The 17,957-nt window shown below is 31.8% G+C and overlaps 1 protein-coding gene across 1 annotated transcript; it reads left to right on the top strand.

Moving 5' to 3' along the window:
• Positions 1-13,080: 13,080 nt before the first annotated feature.
• LOC139515433 (uncharacterized) lies at positions 13,081-15,051 on the top strand. The gene has a single exon (XM_071305003.1). The coding sequence runs from the start codon at positions 13,081-13,083 to the stop codon at positions 15,049-15,051; it is 1,971 nt and encodes a 656-aa protein (XP_071161104.1).
• Positions 15,052-17,957: the final 2,906 nt, after the last annotated feature.

Genomic DNA, 17,957 nt, shown 5'->3' with positions numbered 1-17,957 from the left:
ATGTCCGGCCGGCCTACTTTATCATTGCCGGGAGAGGTGCGCACACCAATCTTTTTGTTCAATGTTGTATGGATGAGCAGCAGTGTCGGATATAGAGGGTTGGAACCCCCTTTTTGTCGATCAATGCAATTGAATAGGAACAATTTGTTAGAACCCCGGCCTTTTTGACGATCAATGCAAAAAAAAATATAGAATATATAGGGAAATATGGTTTAAACCCCTTTCTCCTGGTTTGAAATAGCCCTCTATAAATTGCTGGATCTGCTCCTGAGCAGTAAAAAACACTGATCCACAACCTCATTTCCTTCATATATTTTGAATGACAAAAATACAGTCACATCATATAATTTTGGCAAAAAAATATAGATGAAGCTATAGATAATCGGATTACGCTATTTCCTGGAGAGATACTGAACAGTTTAGACAAATACCTGAATAATTCTTAATTTCATATTTTCATATTTTCATACTTATGAATTAGTAAGCAACCTTGTCATATTTTATCCTTCATTTCTAGACATAAAGCTGAAAATATCGACCTTTTCTATGATCCACCGACCACCCCGAGTCATTTCATAACATAATAAGTTCCTAAACCGTTCTTTCACAGGGTTCGATCCAGTCATCTTTATAAGGGGATTCCAACACAGGATAAAAAGGGGGGGGGGGGGAGTCCAACCATATGTTTCCATTCAAAAGCACTGATAGTTAAAAAGGGGATTAAACCCCCGGAACTGGCACACTTCCCCTGGATCCGCCATGTCAGCATTAATACATGTACCTTAAATGTTCTTCCGTGTATCAATCATTAAATTTAACAATGATAAACATGCTTTGTTAGATGATTGTTTCCTTTCTTAAAACTGTCGATGCTTTGTTGCTATTTGGATAAATTTAGAGAGTTTAATCATCAAGATGGAGGTTAGTATGTCTTCCCTTTTTGTTTGATAAACGGATCCAAGGGGTTGTTGCTTATCGTTTTTATGATGCAAATTTACAAATGAATTAAGTGTTTCAATCTCATAGGATGTGGTAAATAACAATGTGGAGTAAAGAAACGATCTTTATTACCAAGACTGTGTATTGAGTGTCGAGGCATTTTAATAAAATAAAAATGGGACCTTCATATGCGTAAGACCACGATCTAATTCGTTTATCATCCTAAAGCATCGCCAGATTTCAAGATGGGATCGTAGACACATTTACCCTTTGGTCACGGAATCATTGAATCGTTTTGTTACTTTATTGAAATCCAACAACACATGTAAATACTCAGTTGGAAATCAATGATTAAAATTTGATTAAGTTGAACTTTAATTGTTAATCGATTTATTCTTTCAGAACATTGCGATCTTGTATGACCATAATATAACTGCAAATGATACATGTACGTAAATGTGGGAAGCATGTCTGATCGTAAGCCTAAAGTTTTTTTTATTGTTTACCACAATTTCCTGCTAAAACGTCAATAAACGTCAAAAATTTATAATCACATTACTTATTTATGAATAATACCGTTATTTAATCAGTAAGATAATTACATCGATAATCAAATAATCCGTCAAGATTATCTTAATTATAAATTAGCAACTAGATTGAGCACGATTTGTTCCTATCAGGACGGAGCAATTGTCAGTGACACAAGTTTTCTTCAAGGATAGTTGAATTTACAAATATTCGTTCTTTGAACTGTGGGATTTAAAAAATGCACATTACCACCATGCAGGGGCGCAAGTCTCGAAAATTGAAAAGACAACGACGAGCGGAACAAGTCATATAGTTATGGATGATATTGTGCTAAACAATCATAAAAATTGTAAGAAAAGTGATTACCACTGACCCGATATGGTTTGGAGGGGAAAACAAGGGGTGTACGCCCTCAACGCCCTTATCCTGGATCCGCATATGACTATGGTTAAACAGTTTTAAAATCTACACGAAACTTGCTTAACTATTTCTTGTGTAGTTGTAAAATACCACAATTGACCATCGGAATTGACGTTGTATATATACATCCATAAATAAAACGACAAACATAGTTCTTTTTAAAAGTGTTAGACAGTCATAATGCCTCGTTGGACATTTTGTTATTTACAAAAAGAGTTTTATTCACATAAGGCTCATTTTAGATATTTGATATCTGTTATCGATCTTTCACAGATTAAGTCTCCTCTCAGAAGATAAATATATAGTTAAACCTTCCTTTTGAAAAAGCAAAATTGTTAGCCCATTTCTTTTAAGCATCTCTTTAAAATGGGCGAGGTTCACAACAAAATAGAGGAGAACCTAGGTATGTTATTGTCTGTATACACAAAGAACTAATAACTCACAATAATTCCACTTATGGTATGTATGCCCTGTCTACGTAAATAAAGGAAATTCCTACTGAAATAAAAAATACCTATTAGATTTTTATAAAACAATTTTGTATAGATAATCACGGTATAATACATGTAAATTAAGATAAAATGTAGATAGGTCTGTGTGCTTGTTGTCTTCGTTTTTTTAACGATATAAGCCATCATTTGAAAACAAGAGTGAACACGATGAAATGTCTCGCCTTCTTTACCAATCATTGGTATTAGTAAATATGCACTTCACTCCAACTAACGAACTTAACATGATCCAGGCAAATGAGGTCAAGTTCATATAAACCAAACTTGAACATGTTCACCTTAAAATCATTCAATACACTGCATATAGATGACCTTATGCTTATAGTTTCTAAGAAACAGTCTTATAGTTTAAGAAAAACAGACCAAAGCACAAAACTTGTCACTAAGCAAAGAACCGTGAAAATGAGGCCAAGGTCAAATAAAACATGAGAGACTGACATGTACATCATAAGATATTTCCATACACCACATATAGTTGTCTCAATTGACCTATCGCATATAGTATTAGAAAAAAGCACAAAACTCAAAAACTTAACTTTGACCAATGAATCATGAAATTCAGAAAATGAGGTCAAGGTCAGATGACACTTGCCAGTTGGACATGTACACCTTAATATCAATCCATACACAAAATATAGTAGACCTTTTGCATACAGAATAAGAAACAACAGACAAAAACACAACAAGAGTGCACACGCTGAAATGTATCGCCTTCTTTACTTACCATTGATATTATGTCGATAGTCCTAATTCGAAAGCAATACTATAATTACATAAACTTAACATAATCTAAAAAAGTTAGGTCAAGGTCATATAAACCAAACTAAAAATACATGTACACCTTACAATCATTGAATAAACTAAATATAGCTGACTTATTGCTTATGGTTTCTAAGAAACAGACTGAACCAAGAAATCTAAGTATTGACATATGAACAATGAAAATGAGATCAAGGTCAGATAAACCTTACCAGGCAGACATGTACAGCTTACAATCATTCCATACCGTAATATAGTTGATCTATTGCTTATAGTGTAAGAAAAACAGACCAAAAAAACACATACACTTAACACTGAGCAATAAACCGTAAAAATGAGGTCCAGTTCAAATAATACCTGGGAAATTGACATGGACATAAAATATTTTCATACACCAAATATAGTTAACCTATTGCGTATAGTATTAGAAAAAAGCAGAAAAACTCAATTTTGACCACTGAACCATGAAAATGAGGTCAAGGTCAGATGCCACCTGCCAGTTGAACATGTTCACATTACAATCATTCCATACACCAAATACACGATACCTATTGCTTATAGTATCTGAGATATGAATTTGGCCATCAAAACTTAATCTTGTTCACTGATACATGAAATTAGTTCGAGGTCAAGTGAAAACTGACGGACATGAGGACCTTGCAAGGTACGCACATACCAAATATAGTTATCCTATTACTCATAATAAGAATGAAATTAACATTACATAACTTTTTTCCCAAGTAGTCACTGAACCATGAAAATAAGGTCAAAGACATTGGACATGTGACAGACGGAAATTTCGTAGCACAAGGCATCTGTATACAAAGTATGAAGCATCCAGGTCTTCGACCTTCTAAAATATAAAGCTTTTATGAAGTTAGCTAACGCCACCGTAGCCGACGACGCCACTTCCGGATCACTATTTCTTTGTTGAGCTTTCTGCGACTTTTCAGACTCGAAAAAAACTATCTATAACCACTGAACCATGAAAAAGAGGTCAAGGTCAGATAACACCTGTTAGTTGGGCATGTACAACTTATAATCCTTCCTTACACCAATTATAATATACCTATTGCTTATAGTATCTGAGATATGGACTTGACCATCAAAACTTTACCTTGTTCACTGGTACATGAAGTGAGGTCAAGGTCAAGCGAAATCTGTCTGAACCGGCATAAAGACCTTGCAAGGTAAGCACATACCAATAAAATTGAGAAAGGAAATGTGAATATGTCAAAGCGACAACCACCCGACCATAGAGCAAACAACAACCGAAGGCAACCAATGGGTCTACAATGTAGCGAGAATTCCCGCACCCGTAGGTGTCCTTCAGCTGGCCCCTAAAATATGCATAATAGTACAGTGATAATGGACGTCATACTAAACTCCGAATTATACACAAGAAACTAAAATTTAAAATCATACAAGACTAACAAAGGCCAGAGGCTCCTGACTTGGGACAGGCGCAAAATTGCGGCGGGGTTAAACATGTTTATGAGATCTCAACCCTCCCCCTATACCTCTAGCCAATGTAGAAAAGTAAAAGAATAACAATACGCACATTAAAATTCAGTTCAAGAGAAGTCCGAGTCTGATGTCAAAAGATGTAACAAAAGAAAATAAATAAAATGACAATAATACATAAATAACAACAGACTACTAGCAGTTAACTGACATGCCAGCTCCAGACCTCAATTAAACTGATTGAAAGATTATGTCTTCATCATATGAATATCAGGTACAATCCCTCCCGTTAGGGGTTTAGTATCATACTATCATAAAATATATGAGAAGAACATAACCCGTGTCATGCCAACAACTGTTTTTTTTAAGAAATAAATGTGTTTAGTTCCGATGCAAAGACCCTATCAGTGAATCAATGTTAAATCCAAAATATGCAATCTTTAATGACCTGACAACAGTATCGTAACTATGACAAATATAGTTATCCTGTTACTTATAATAAGAGAGAAATATACATTACAAACAATTTTAACTTTTTTTTCAAGTAGTCACTGAACCATGGAAATGAGGTCAAGGACAATGGACATGTGGCAGACGGAAACTTCGTAACATCACGCCGGATCACGATCTCTATGTCGAGCTTTCTGCGACAAAAGTCGCAGGCTCGATAAAAATTAAATTTGCATCGAGAAAAAGATTCTTTTGGATTTAAACTGTATAACTGTATATACATTTAGTTTAACAAACTTAAAAATAAAAAAAAAAAAATTTCGAAAGGTAAGCCGTTTTTTCTTTAATATTAGGATACAAACGGGCTATTAATGAAATTTACGGAATACAAATATGACAGACATGAACAAACGACAACTAATGATTCTATCCACAGGCTGCCGACTTATACACCAAGAATATAGATGGTGGGTGATGTTCATAATAAAATGTGACGAAAATTTCAAACATGGAAATTATTTGTAAGAATATACAAGTTTTCGGAAAACGGGAAGCGACAAATCTGAAAATGCATCACACAATATAGCATCAAAGTTTATACTTGGTCATTATGTGTAAGAATATAAAGTATACTATATTTTCGGTAATAAGGAAGTAAATGAGTGATCTGAATCTAAACATGCATCACACAGTAAAACATGCTTGCATGCAGTTAAGAAAGATCTTGCATGTAGAAAACTACTACCATAGTTATATGCATGACAATTGTGCGTATGTTTTAGCCGTTTTGTATGCCAAATTCAGATTGAACAATAAAACAATACCAATCAAAACAGTACACAATTGCTCTGGCATAAGATTAACTTTTGGAAAATTGCTCTGATTATGGGTCCCACGGCATAAAAAGTCCATAAAAGAATTCAGACGTCAGACTGAAAACAATCAAGTTTTGATGATTATAAATGAGTTACTATAAACAGTAATGTTTATTTATCTAGTTGTACATATGTGTGGTCATGAGGTTAATATTTTGTACTGAGGAAATAAATTTTCATTGTAGTTTTTTTCTTCATATGAAGATTTTTCTTCATATGAAGATTGTTTTTCCTACGGGGGGGGGGGGGGGGGGGGGGGGGGGGGGGGTAACTTCGATATTTTTTTGGTAGGGGTGTGCCATTTTTGCCTCAAAAACGTACCCATTTTAATATAACCTTCACTGAAATTCAGTACCTATAGTTATATAAATATTTAAGAAAGAATGACCTATACTTATATACAATATTTAAAATATGACCCATGCTTATATAAGCACTAACTCATCATCACTCATAATTCATAAATATACCAGCTACCCTTAAGTTTTTTTTAAAATGTATTGACATCGTTTGGTGCACATATCAATAGCATATTTATATATATGTAGATCATACCCCAAATCAATATACAATTATCAAACGTAAATGCATTTTAATATAGGATGTCATTAAAAAGGAGGGTAATTTTTATATAAAATCTTGCAAAATTATGACCCATATTTTTGGCACATCCCCGTATACCCAATAATAGGAAGTTAACCCCCCCCCCCCCCCTGGTTTTTCCAACATTAAAAATGTTGAATACATTATTTCCATTTACTAGTATTACAATCAACTCATATTTGACTGACTTCTGTTGTGCTTTTACTAAATCTGTGCCTCGTTTATTTTTACATTCGTTTATAACTTTTCATCAGAAATGAAACTTTGATCTTTTCCATCAGTTTTTACATCGAGATGACCGTGATGTCATTCCGATATATTGCTATTGCCTAAATTTCCATTATGCAAATTAGTTTTGGGTTTTCAACCGATCTATACAAATTATAGATTCGCGGAAATTATCTAGTGCAAAATAATATTCCTTATCGCTTGTTTTAAGTTCATTTTTTTCAATGAATGCTCCTATAAATATTTTTTTTAAAACTCAATTTTATAATATAAAAATGTTTTGTCGTTAATAAATATATATATATAAAAGTAAAACATCATTGATAATATCTATGCTCACGTACCGAAAAATTATTATGTTAAAGCTCGCGGAAGAATATCCCAAGAACATTTTGCGACACTCGCGGCAAGGACCGGTAACTCGTATTGTTTTTGCGGGAAAATATGAATGGCTTCTCATATCAAATCTTTTAGAAAAATCGATTTTTACAGAAGAGTGTCTACCATGCACTTGTACTGCACTATTATTAGAATAGTACAATAGAATGATATATACATGTAACTGTTATATTAATATATAATATAACAACAAACCACAGTATACTCTAGGTATTATTATATTAGTTTATCATATGTTTAGTAGTAAATACAGTAGTTTTGCATATGTGATAAATAGCCTGCTGTTTAATCCATATCGCGCAACTTTGATGCGCACCCTTTATCGCATACCCTTTATCGCATACCCTTTATCACACCCCTACCCTTTATCGCATACCCTTTATCACACCCCTACTTTTTTTTTTTTTTTTTACATAAAGTCAGTTTTGGTTTTTTTTTGCTTAGGAAAAGTTTTCCTCAAAATAGGTAATTTTTTTTAATGACGTCATTGTTTGGTATGTAACGTCACGAACGTCGAGTTTTCATATTGTATGTGACGTCACGAACGTCAAGTTTTCATATTTTTTGGCACACTAAATGCAACTATGAAAAATACAAAACACACAAATTAATACAATAATAAACAAAATATTTTTAAAACAACAGCACGCAAATTGTAAGGTAACCCAGGTGCTTCGGATAAGTAATTGAGCAGTTCTTTTAAGGCCTTTGAAACAAGACAAAAGTAGAACTGAAGGTAACCCAGTGCTATGGATCAGAAAACAGTTCATATAATATAATACTCTTCTGTTGAAATATATGATAAAGCGTATAATACATGGCAAAATCCGTATCACCCTCGACCAATATCATCCCTCGGGCCTAAAGGCCCTTGGGCTGATATTGATGTCTCGGGATGATACGACATATGATACTGATTTTGCCATGTATTATTCTCTATATAATAGTCCCACGTATACTGATTTGTATCACTACAATATAAAAGTTATAACGGTGTGGTTGAATTTCCTGTCATTTATTCATCATCCAAGCAAGTACTTGTCTCAGAAAAAAAAATATATCTGTAAATTAACCTCAGTTTTAGGGAAAGAGATGTGATCTTTTTCTGTGACATGTGCTTTTGACCATAGATGTATACATCTATGTTTTGACCATTTATTAATAGTCGTGTCCATTACCAATCCCAGCAAAACGTATTAATACCTTTGTCAATAAATGATTTATATATTGCTTCCTGTACAGACTTTTTTTTAAAACAAATATATTGCGTAACTTATACATTTATTTTGTAGTTATTTTCATCGTCACCTGATTTGACCTTTCTTATGTAAAATAATTACTGTTAGAAAGGTGTATGTCTGTTATAAGTTGAGGTTATAAGATTATAATGATGTGTGGTAATCAAGTAGAAGTATTCGATGTCCAGTGATGTAAAAATGATTAAGCTGCACCTGGTGTTTCGGATATCATTTAGGTCATTTTTGACCAAGGCCGTAAATCCTCATCAGGTACCCTAGCCTTGTATCATAATAAATACTATTTAATTACTTGCTCTGGTAACATATCAAATGTAGTGTTATTTTTAGGGCACTTTATTAATAGTCGTGTCCATTACCAATCCCAGCAAAACGTATTAATACCTTTGTCAATAAATGATTTATATATTGCTTCCTGTACAGACTTTTTTTTAAAACAAATATATTGCGTAACTTATACATTTATTTTGTAGTTATTTTCATCGTCACCTGATTTGACCTTTCTTATGTAAAATAATTACTGTTAGAAAGGTGTATGTCTGTTATAAGTTGAGGTTATAAGATTATAATGATGTGTGGTAATCAAGTAGAAGTATTCGATGTCCAGTGATGTAAAAATGATTAAGCTGCACCTGGTGTTTCGGATATCATTTAGGTCATTTTTGACCAAGGCCGTAAATCCTCATCAGGTACCCTAGCCTTGTATCATAATAAATACTATTTAATTACAATTTGATTAGTTCTTGCTCTGGTAACATATCAAATGTAGTGTTATTTTTAGGGCACTTTATTAATAGTCGTGTCCATTACCAATCCCAGCAAAACGTATTAATACCTTTGTCAATAAATGATTTATATATTGCTTCCTGTACAGACTTTTTTTTAAAACAAATATATTGCGTAACTTATACATTTATTTTGTAGTTATTTTCATCGTCACCTGATTTGACCTTTCTTATGTAAAATAATTACTGTTAGAAAGGTGTATGTCTGTTATAAGTTGAGGTTATAAGATTATAATGATGTGTGGTAATCAAGTAGAAGTTTATTAATAGTCGTGTCCATTACCAATCCCAGCAAAACGTATTAATACCTTTGTCAATAAATGATTTATATATTGCTTCCTGTACAGACTTTTTTTTAAAACAAATATATTGCGTAACTTATACATTTATTTTGTAGTTATTTTCATCGTCACCTGATTTGACCTTTCTTATGTAAAATAATTACTGTTAGAAAGGTGTATGTCTGTTATAAGTTGAGGTTATAAGATTATAATGATGTGTGGTAATCAAGTAGAAGTATTCGATGTCCAGTGATGTAAAAATGATTAAGCTGCACCTGGTGTTTCGGATATCATTTAGGTCATTTTTGACCAAGGCCGTAAATCCTCATCAGGTACCCTAGCCTTGTATCATAATAAATACTATTTAATTACAATTTGATTAGTTCTTGCTCTGGTAACATATCAAATGTAGTGTTATTTTTAGGGCACTTTATTAATAGTCGTGTCCATTACCAATCCCAGCAAAACGTATTAATACCTTTGTCAATAAATGATTTATATATTGCTTCCTGTACAGACTTTTTTTTAAAACAAATATATTGCGTAACTTATACATTTATTTTGTAGTTATTTTCATCGTCACCTGATTTGACCTTTCTTATGTAAAATAATTACTGTTAGAAAGGTGTATGTCTGTTATAAGTTGAGGTTATAAGATTATAATGATGTGTGGTAATCAAGTAGAAGTATTCGATGTCCAGTGATGTAAAAATGATTAAGCTGCACCTGGTGTTTCGGATATCATTTAGGTCATTTTTGACCAAGGCCGTAAATCCTCATCAGGTACCCTAGCCTTGTATCATAATAAATACTATTTAATTACAATTTGATTAGTTCTTGCTCTGGTAACATATCAAATGTAGTGTTATTTTTAGGGCACTTTATTAATAGTCGTGTCCATTACCAATCCCAGCAAAATGTATTAATACCTTTGTCAATAAATGATTTATATATTGCTTCCTGTACAGACTTTTTTTTAAAACAAATATATTGCGTAACTTATACATTTATTTTGTAGTTATTTTCATCGTCACCTGATTTGACCTTTCTTATGTAAAATAATTACTGTTAGAAAGGTGTATGTCTGTTATAAGTTGAGGTTATAAGATTATAATGATGTGTGGTAATCAAGTAGAAGTTTATTAATAGTCGTGTCCATTACCAATCCCAGCAAAACGTATTAATACCTTTGTCAATAAATGATTTATATATTGCTTCCTGTACAGACTTTTTTTTAAAACAAATATATTGCGTAACTTATACATTTATTTTGTAGTTATTTTCATCGTCACCTGATTTGACCTTTCTTATGTAAAATAATTACTGTTAGAAAGGTGTATGTCTGTTATAAGTTGAGGTTATAAGATTATAATGATGTGTGGTAATCAAGTAGAAGTTTATTAATAGTCGTGTCCATTACCAATCCCAGCAAAACGTATTAATACCTTTGTCAATAAATGATTTATATATTGCTTCCTGTACAGACTTTTTTTTAAAACAAATATATTGCGTAACTTATACATTTATTTTGTAGTTATTTTCATCGTCACCTGATTTGACCTTTCTTATGTAAAATAATTACTGTTAGAAAGGTGTATGTCTGTTATAAGTTGAGGTTATAAGATTATAATGATGTGTGGTAATCAAGTAGAAGTTTATTAATAGTCGTGTCCATTACCAATCCCAGCAAAACGTATTAATACCTTTGTCAATAAATGATTTATATATTGCTTCCTGTACAGACTTTTTTTTAAAACAAATATATTGCGTAACTTATACATTTATTTTGTAGTTATTTTCATCGTCACCTGATTTGACCTTTCTTATGTAAAATAATTACTGTTAGAAAGGTGTATGTCTGTTATAAGTTGAGGTTATAAGATTATAATGATGTGTGGTAATCAAGTAGAAGTATTCGATGTCCAGTGATGTAAAAATGATTAAGCTGCACCTGGTGTTTCGGATATCATTTAGGTCATTTTTGACCAAGGCCGTAAATCCTCATCAGGTACCCTAGCCTTGTATCATAATAAATACTATTTAATTACAATTTGATTAGTTCTTGCTCTGGTAACATATCAAATGTAGTGTTATTTTTAGGGCACGACACCTGGTGAATCTGCAATATCATTATTATTCTAATGTCCATTCATATCTAATAACTATTTAATTGTTTACAGTGATTATAATTTTGCCGAGGTCAAATACTCTTTCACGTTGAAAATAACTACAAAATAAATGTATAAGTTACGCAATATATTTGTTTTAAAAAAAAGTCTGTACAGGAAGCAATATATAAATCATTTATTGACAAAGGTATTAATACGTTTTGCTGGGATTGGTAATGGACACGACTATTAATAAAAACAGCAGAAACAATAGAGGATCATTCAGAGGAAGACGTCGCCACTTTGAATACTGATTACACTATACGTAACAATGCTTAATACTCAAAGTGCAAAATGTAAACATTCAGGGAACATTACAACAGGAATTATATATAATTTATGATAGCGATATATTTATATAAACTGGATTAATTTATGGACACTGCTAGTGATAGCATAATTTGTCTAACTCAGCAGGTAATAAAACTAGCGTTACATTCTGTTTTATTTTTATGAAGACTATAAATTTTCAAGATTAAATCTGTCTCGGATAATTTGTTAATTTTTACCAACTAGTACAAATGCAGATGTGAGATTCTATAACAGCTGATAAATTTATATTCACATGTAATATTACTGTTACTAATTCATATTATTGCATTAAATTATATAAAATACTACTATGCTTGTATCTTTATTAGATATTATTTAGGATGTTTAGAAGTTACATTATATGACAAATAATTTCAGTATTTGAGAGATTAGTCATACACTGTGTGACGTAGTTCAGTTCAACATATGATGCTTTTCATTAACCAATCAACTCTTTCCTTGGGTCTTCAACAATTCCTGAAGATATTCACGTACCAATCACAAACCAACACGTATATACACTTTCTTTCCCACGCGATGTTAGCGTGCCTTTTAGTGCTTTGCAAATTTCAGAGAAACACGATTATTTCTTATAGACATCATCTCTGAGAGAAGGTTTCTCAAAAAGGAAAATAACTTCTAAAAAACCAAATCGATGTGGAAAATTTTAAAGAAACAAGATTATCTTTTATAGACATCATCTCTGAGAAGATTTTTTTCGAAATAGAAAAAAACTTCTAAAAAACGAGATCAATGTATACAATTTAAAGATACAAAATATATACGCTTATAGATATCATCTCTGAGAAGATTTTTTTCGAAATAGAAAAAAACTTCTAAAAAACGAGATCAATGTATACAATTTAAAGATACAAAATATATACGCTTATAGATATCATCTCTGAGAAGATTTTTTCGCAATCAGGGAAAAAAATTCTAAAAAAAGGGAGATTGATTCTTTACTATATTTCACCATAGAAATTCAATACAGCGTATATCTCACAATTAGAGATTATAAGCTAACCTATCTCAATTCAAACTCATAGACGTAAATGATTATATGTTTATAAGAATAAGCACATTAGGAAAACTTATCATCCAATCATGTCGAATAGAAAGAATAGATCGTTCAAAGCTAGGGATAAGAAACGCAAAATTGCTAAAAATAAAGAAAAAAGAAAAATATACAATATAAACCGACAACACAAAAGAAGACAATATAAACACACGGAAAAAGTACAGAGAGCTGCAAAATATGTTGATATATTCACAAAAGAAAAGCTATGTAATGCTGAAATTCTAGTTTTAGCGAAAGGACTAAAATTCATTCCTAGTCCAAATCTTCGACACGCTAAGAAAACTCTCATAAATGACTTCAATGAACTAGCCCGTAAAATGAGATGCAAATATCATTTTGATAATGGATCTCACCAGTACAATCGTCATCCATTTCTTTCCAAAAGTGGTTATAAGCCATACTTGGCTAATAATGCAATTGAAAATTATTTATTTTCAACTAGAATTGAATTGGAAAAAATACAAATTAAATCATTTAAGGACAACCTGCCTAAACATGAAAGAAAAGCATTACAATCACTACGTTCAAACGATCGTATAATTATCAAAAAGGCAGATAAAAACTCCTCAACAGTTGTTCTTGATAAAGAGCTATATATTAAAATGGCAAATGACCAATTAAATGACAATGTACACTATGAACGAATTTACGAATCTCATACAACAGAAGTACTAAACAGTATCAACACTATTATTCATCGTCTACACAATGAATCATACATTGATGAAGTTACATTTAAGTTTCTAATAAATGACCAGGGAAAACGATTAGGGAGACTATACTTCCTACCAAAACTTCATAAAATCAATCAATCGGATAGAGAAAAGATTAAAACTGATATCAATCATTTACAGAATGTAAACGTCCCAGGAAGACCAATCGTATCCTTATGTAATAGCCCATTGGAAAAAATTGCACAATATATCGATTATTTTATCAAACCAGTTGTCAATAAATTTTGGACATACACACAAGATACAACTTCCTTCATAAACAAATTGGAAAAAATAAGAGCACCAGCAGACATATTAATGAGCTCATTTGATATTTCAAGCATGTACACCAATCTACATCATACTGAAATTATTAATGCAATCGACAGAGCGTGGCCATTAATAATGCAGTGTAAATTTGACATCCCAGTGCCACCCAAAAAGGCTTTACTGGAATTACTACGAATTTCCCTTGCAAATAATGAATTTGAATTCAATGGACAAATCTTCAAACAGAAAGTTGGGGTTCCAATGGGATCCCCAATGTCGCCAAGTTTAACAGATATAAGAATATATGAAATCGTTTCTGCAATATTGAAACGGTTCCCATACTCGTCTGACATTTCTCTTCTTTCTGTCTACAGGGATGATGGATTTTTATTATTCAAAGGAAGCGAACAGTCTCTTAAGGAATTTTACCAAATTGCAAATAGTATTCACCCACTATTAAAATTTACACATGAAATCTCTAATAATGAAATACAATTTTTGGATGTAACAATATTTAAAGGAACCCGATTTGAAACAGAAAAGATATTAGATGTCAAATTATATCGCAAACCTACAGATAATTACCAATACCTAGAAAAATCGTCTGCTCACCCAGCATCTGTATTCAAAGGATTTATAATTGGGGAAATTACAAGGTTCATTAGATCGTGTTGTAACAGAGATGACCTCGACAAACAGATAAGAATATTCAAACAAAAACTTACACTAAGAGGATACTCGGAAAATGAAATTAATCCACTAATAGATAAAGCATTGAGAAAAAACAGATTGAATACATTATGTTATAAAAAAAGAAATAAACAAAACTGTCCACCACTAGTTCTAGCAACTAAATTTAATCCACTATTCAAACAATTGGGAAGACGAATAAGAAAACATTGGCAGTTAATAGAAAATGATATAACTGCTAAGAATTTATTTCCAAGACCACCTATGATTGCTTATCGTAAACATAAGAACGTGAAAGAGTATTTGACCTCGGCAAAATTATAATCACTGTAAACAATTAAATAGTTATTAGATATGAATGGACATTAGAATAATAATGATATTGCAGATTCACCAGGTGTCGTGCCCTAAAAATAACACTACATTTGATATGTTACCAGAGCAAGAACTAATCAAATTGTAATTAAATAGTATTTATTATGATACAAGGCTAGGGTACCTGATGAGGATTTACGGCCTTGGTCAAAAATGACCTAAATGATATCCGAAACACCAGGTGCAGCTTAATCATTTTTACATCACTGGACATCGAATACTTCTACTTGATTACCACACATCATTATAATCTTATAACCTCAACTTATAACAGACATACACCTTTCTAACAGTAATTATTTTACATAAGAAAGGTCAAATCAGGTGACGATGAAAATAACTACAAAATAAATGTATAAGTTACGCAATATATTTGTTTTAAAAAAAAGTCTGTACAGGAAGCAATATATAAATCATTTATTGACAAAGGTATTAATACGTTTTGCTGGGATTGGTAATGGACACGACTATTAATAAAGTGCCCTAAAAATAACACTACATTTGATATGTTACCAGAGCAAGAACTAATCAAATTGTAATTAAATAGTATTTATTATGATACAAGGCTAGGGTACCTGATGAGGATTTACGGCCTTGGTCAAAAATGACCTAAATGATATCCGAAACACCAGGTGCAGCTTAATCATTTTTACATCACTGGACATCGAATACTTCTACTTGATTACCACACATCATTATAATCTTATAACCTCAACTTATAACAGACATACACCTTTCTAACAGTAATTATTTTACATAAGAAAGGTCAAATCAGGTGACGATGAAAATAACTACAAAATAAATGTATAAGTTACGCAATATATTTGTTTTAAAAAAAAGTCTGTACAGGAAGCAATATATAAATCATTTATTGACAAAGGTATTAATACGTTTTGCTGGGATTGGTAATGGACACGACTATTAATAAAATAAGATGGAGTTAAATTGATATAAAATTTAAACAGGATCAAAACAAAAGTTTTGCCTTAAAAAAAAATATTCACATTTTTTATTAGTTTCTTTTCGAGAATAATTTTAATATTGTTTTATCTAAACAAATATTATTTTTTATAATCAAGTCAATATAAAATATATATTTTGATTTTGGTTTCTTTCTGATTTTAGCATGTTTAATTGCTAAGTAGGTTTTAATTGTCAGTTTTCTATTGTCCTGATTGTCAATCTGTATCTCAATGACCAACTGGTTCATGTCATTATCAGATAAGTGTGAAAACCATTACAACGCACATATAACCTTTGAAGTCAGGGTTGAGCTTCATCTATGGGTATTACATCTATGTTTTGACCATCCACAAGAACTTGCGGTCATTCATCCGATGTTCAGTACTTCAGTACTTTGATTATCTCTGAAAGGTACAAGACTGGCTCAATGGTCCCTTCAATATTTTTTTCTACAATAAATGCCGTATTATATAAATCTGATCTCAGATTTATGTTTTTTTAGTTACAAAGAGGATGTACAATATACAAGTAAACGAAGAAACGGAAGAAACTTTACGGATTGTGTTTCTCGTGCAGATATCCCCCATTGGTCTTTATAACACATTTGGGATATGATATAAAATTTGGTAATTTACAGAAAATGAATAAATTGCTATCTAGTGATCCCTCTGAATATCAGCATCTTCCAAGTGATAACACCACAACAGAAAAATCCAGAAGTCAGAAGAGCAGATAATTAAAAGAAGTTGCTTTTTATTTTACCTTTTTCACTTTGCAGTATTTCCCCTATAATCGCCCAAAAATGAAATAAAAACCCTTTAAAATTCGGTAAAATTATATCCCGAACATGTTTGAGTCTGAAATTGCCACTATATCTAAACGATAGAGTCATTATTGGTCTTTTTATACGCAACATGAACAACTGTTTCTTACACGATAACACTTTTACGCTAACACTTTTACACACCAATGGACTGAATACAATAGTACACAGATGTAATACCAATTTTGCATCTATGAATACTATTATAGGGGAGGATTGATCGCTCACCAACATTTTAAACACCGTATCATTCTGTATGCGACGGTCCTCAATATAAAAGGGCAATATAATAACCCAAACAGGTAAAGTCAAACACATGAATTACTTTTACCCACCTTTCCTAAAGGAGATAACAATCACGATGTCATGTTGTGTGCATTTTAAGTTAACTCATAATCTATGTAAGTAGTTCCAGTGGTAAACGGTGCATTCGAATAGGTAATAATATTGTGGTGTAATATGCAAAATTGTATTTATATCTAGAAAGTCGTTATTTCATTAATTTTCATAAAATAACTTAAACTTTCATACGTTATTTGTGTTGATATTTTCTTGAAGAAAATATTGAATTTAATTTGTTTTATGTTTAGCAAACAACGTGGACTTTTTTTTCGATTCCTGTATTCCGGGCTGATTGGCTCAACTTATAACGGTGGTCATAAGTCTGCTTCCTGGGCAATCGAGCAAATTTTGGAACAATCATACATCTATTTTTGTTTAATTTTGCATTTGACATATGATTATAATTGTTTGGCTCACTATTGTTTTCGACAGTTACATTTTACAATGAGTCCCGTATAAGATTTTTTTTTGGATAAATCTGATTGGAAAATGTAATGAGGAATTTCATAAACATTTTTAAAAAATAGAGTGCGTCTAAAATTTTGAAATATTTAGCTTTGGTTCTTTTCATTTCTGGTCAGAGATGGTAAGTATTACTATTGGTCAGTTCTCAGCAATGCAAACTATGTAAACTCGGACTCAAAATAACTCTCCACTAGAGACTAAAATAACTAAATTAACTACAACAGGTCACCTTACGGCCTTCAACAATGTGGAAAACCTCAGT

Source organism: Mytilus edulis, chromosome 3, assembly GCF_963676685.1.
Source record: "Mytilus edulis chromosome 3, xbMytEdul2.2, whole genome shotgun sequence".
NCBI classification, from domain to species: Eukaryota; Metazoa; Mollusca; class Bivalvia; order Mytilida; family Mytilidae; genus Mytilus; species Mytilus edulis.
The sequence above is the reverse complement of the archived record's forward strand: the minus strand, read 5'-3'. Positions and strand labels throughout refer to the sequence as shown.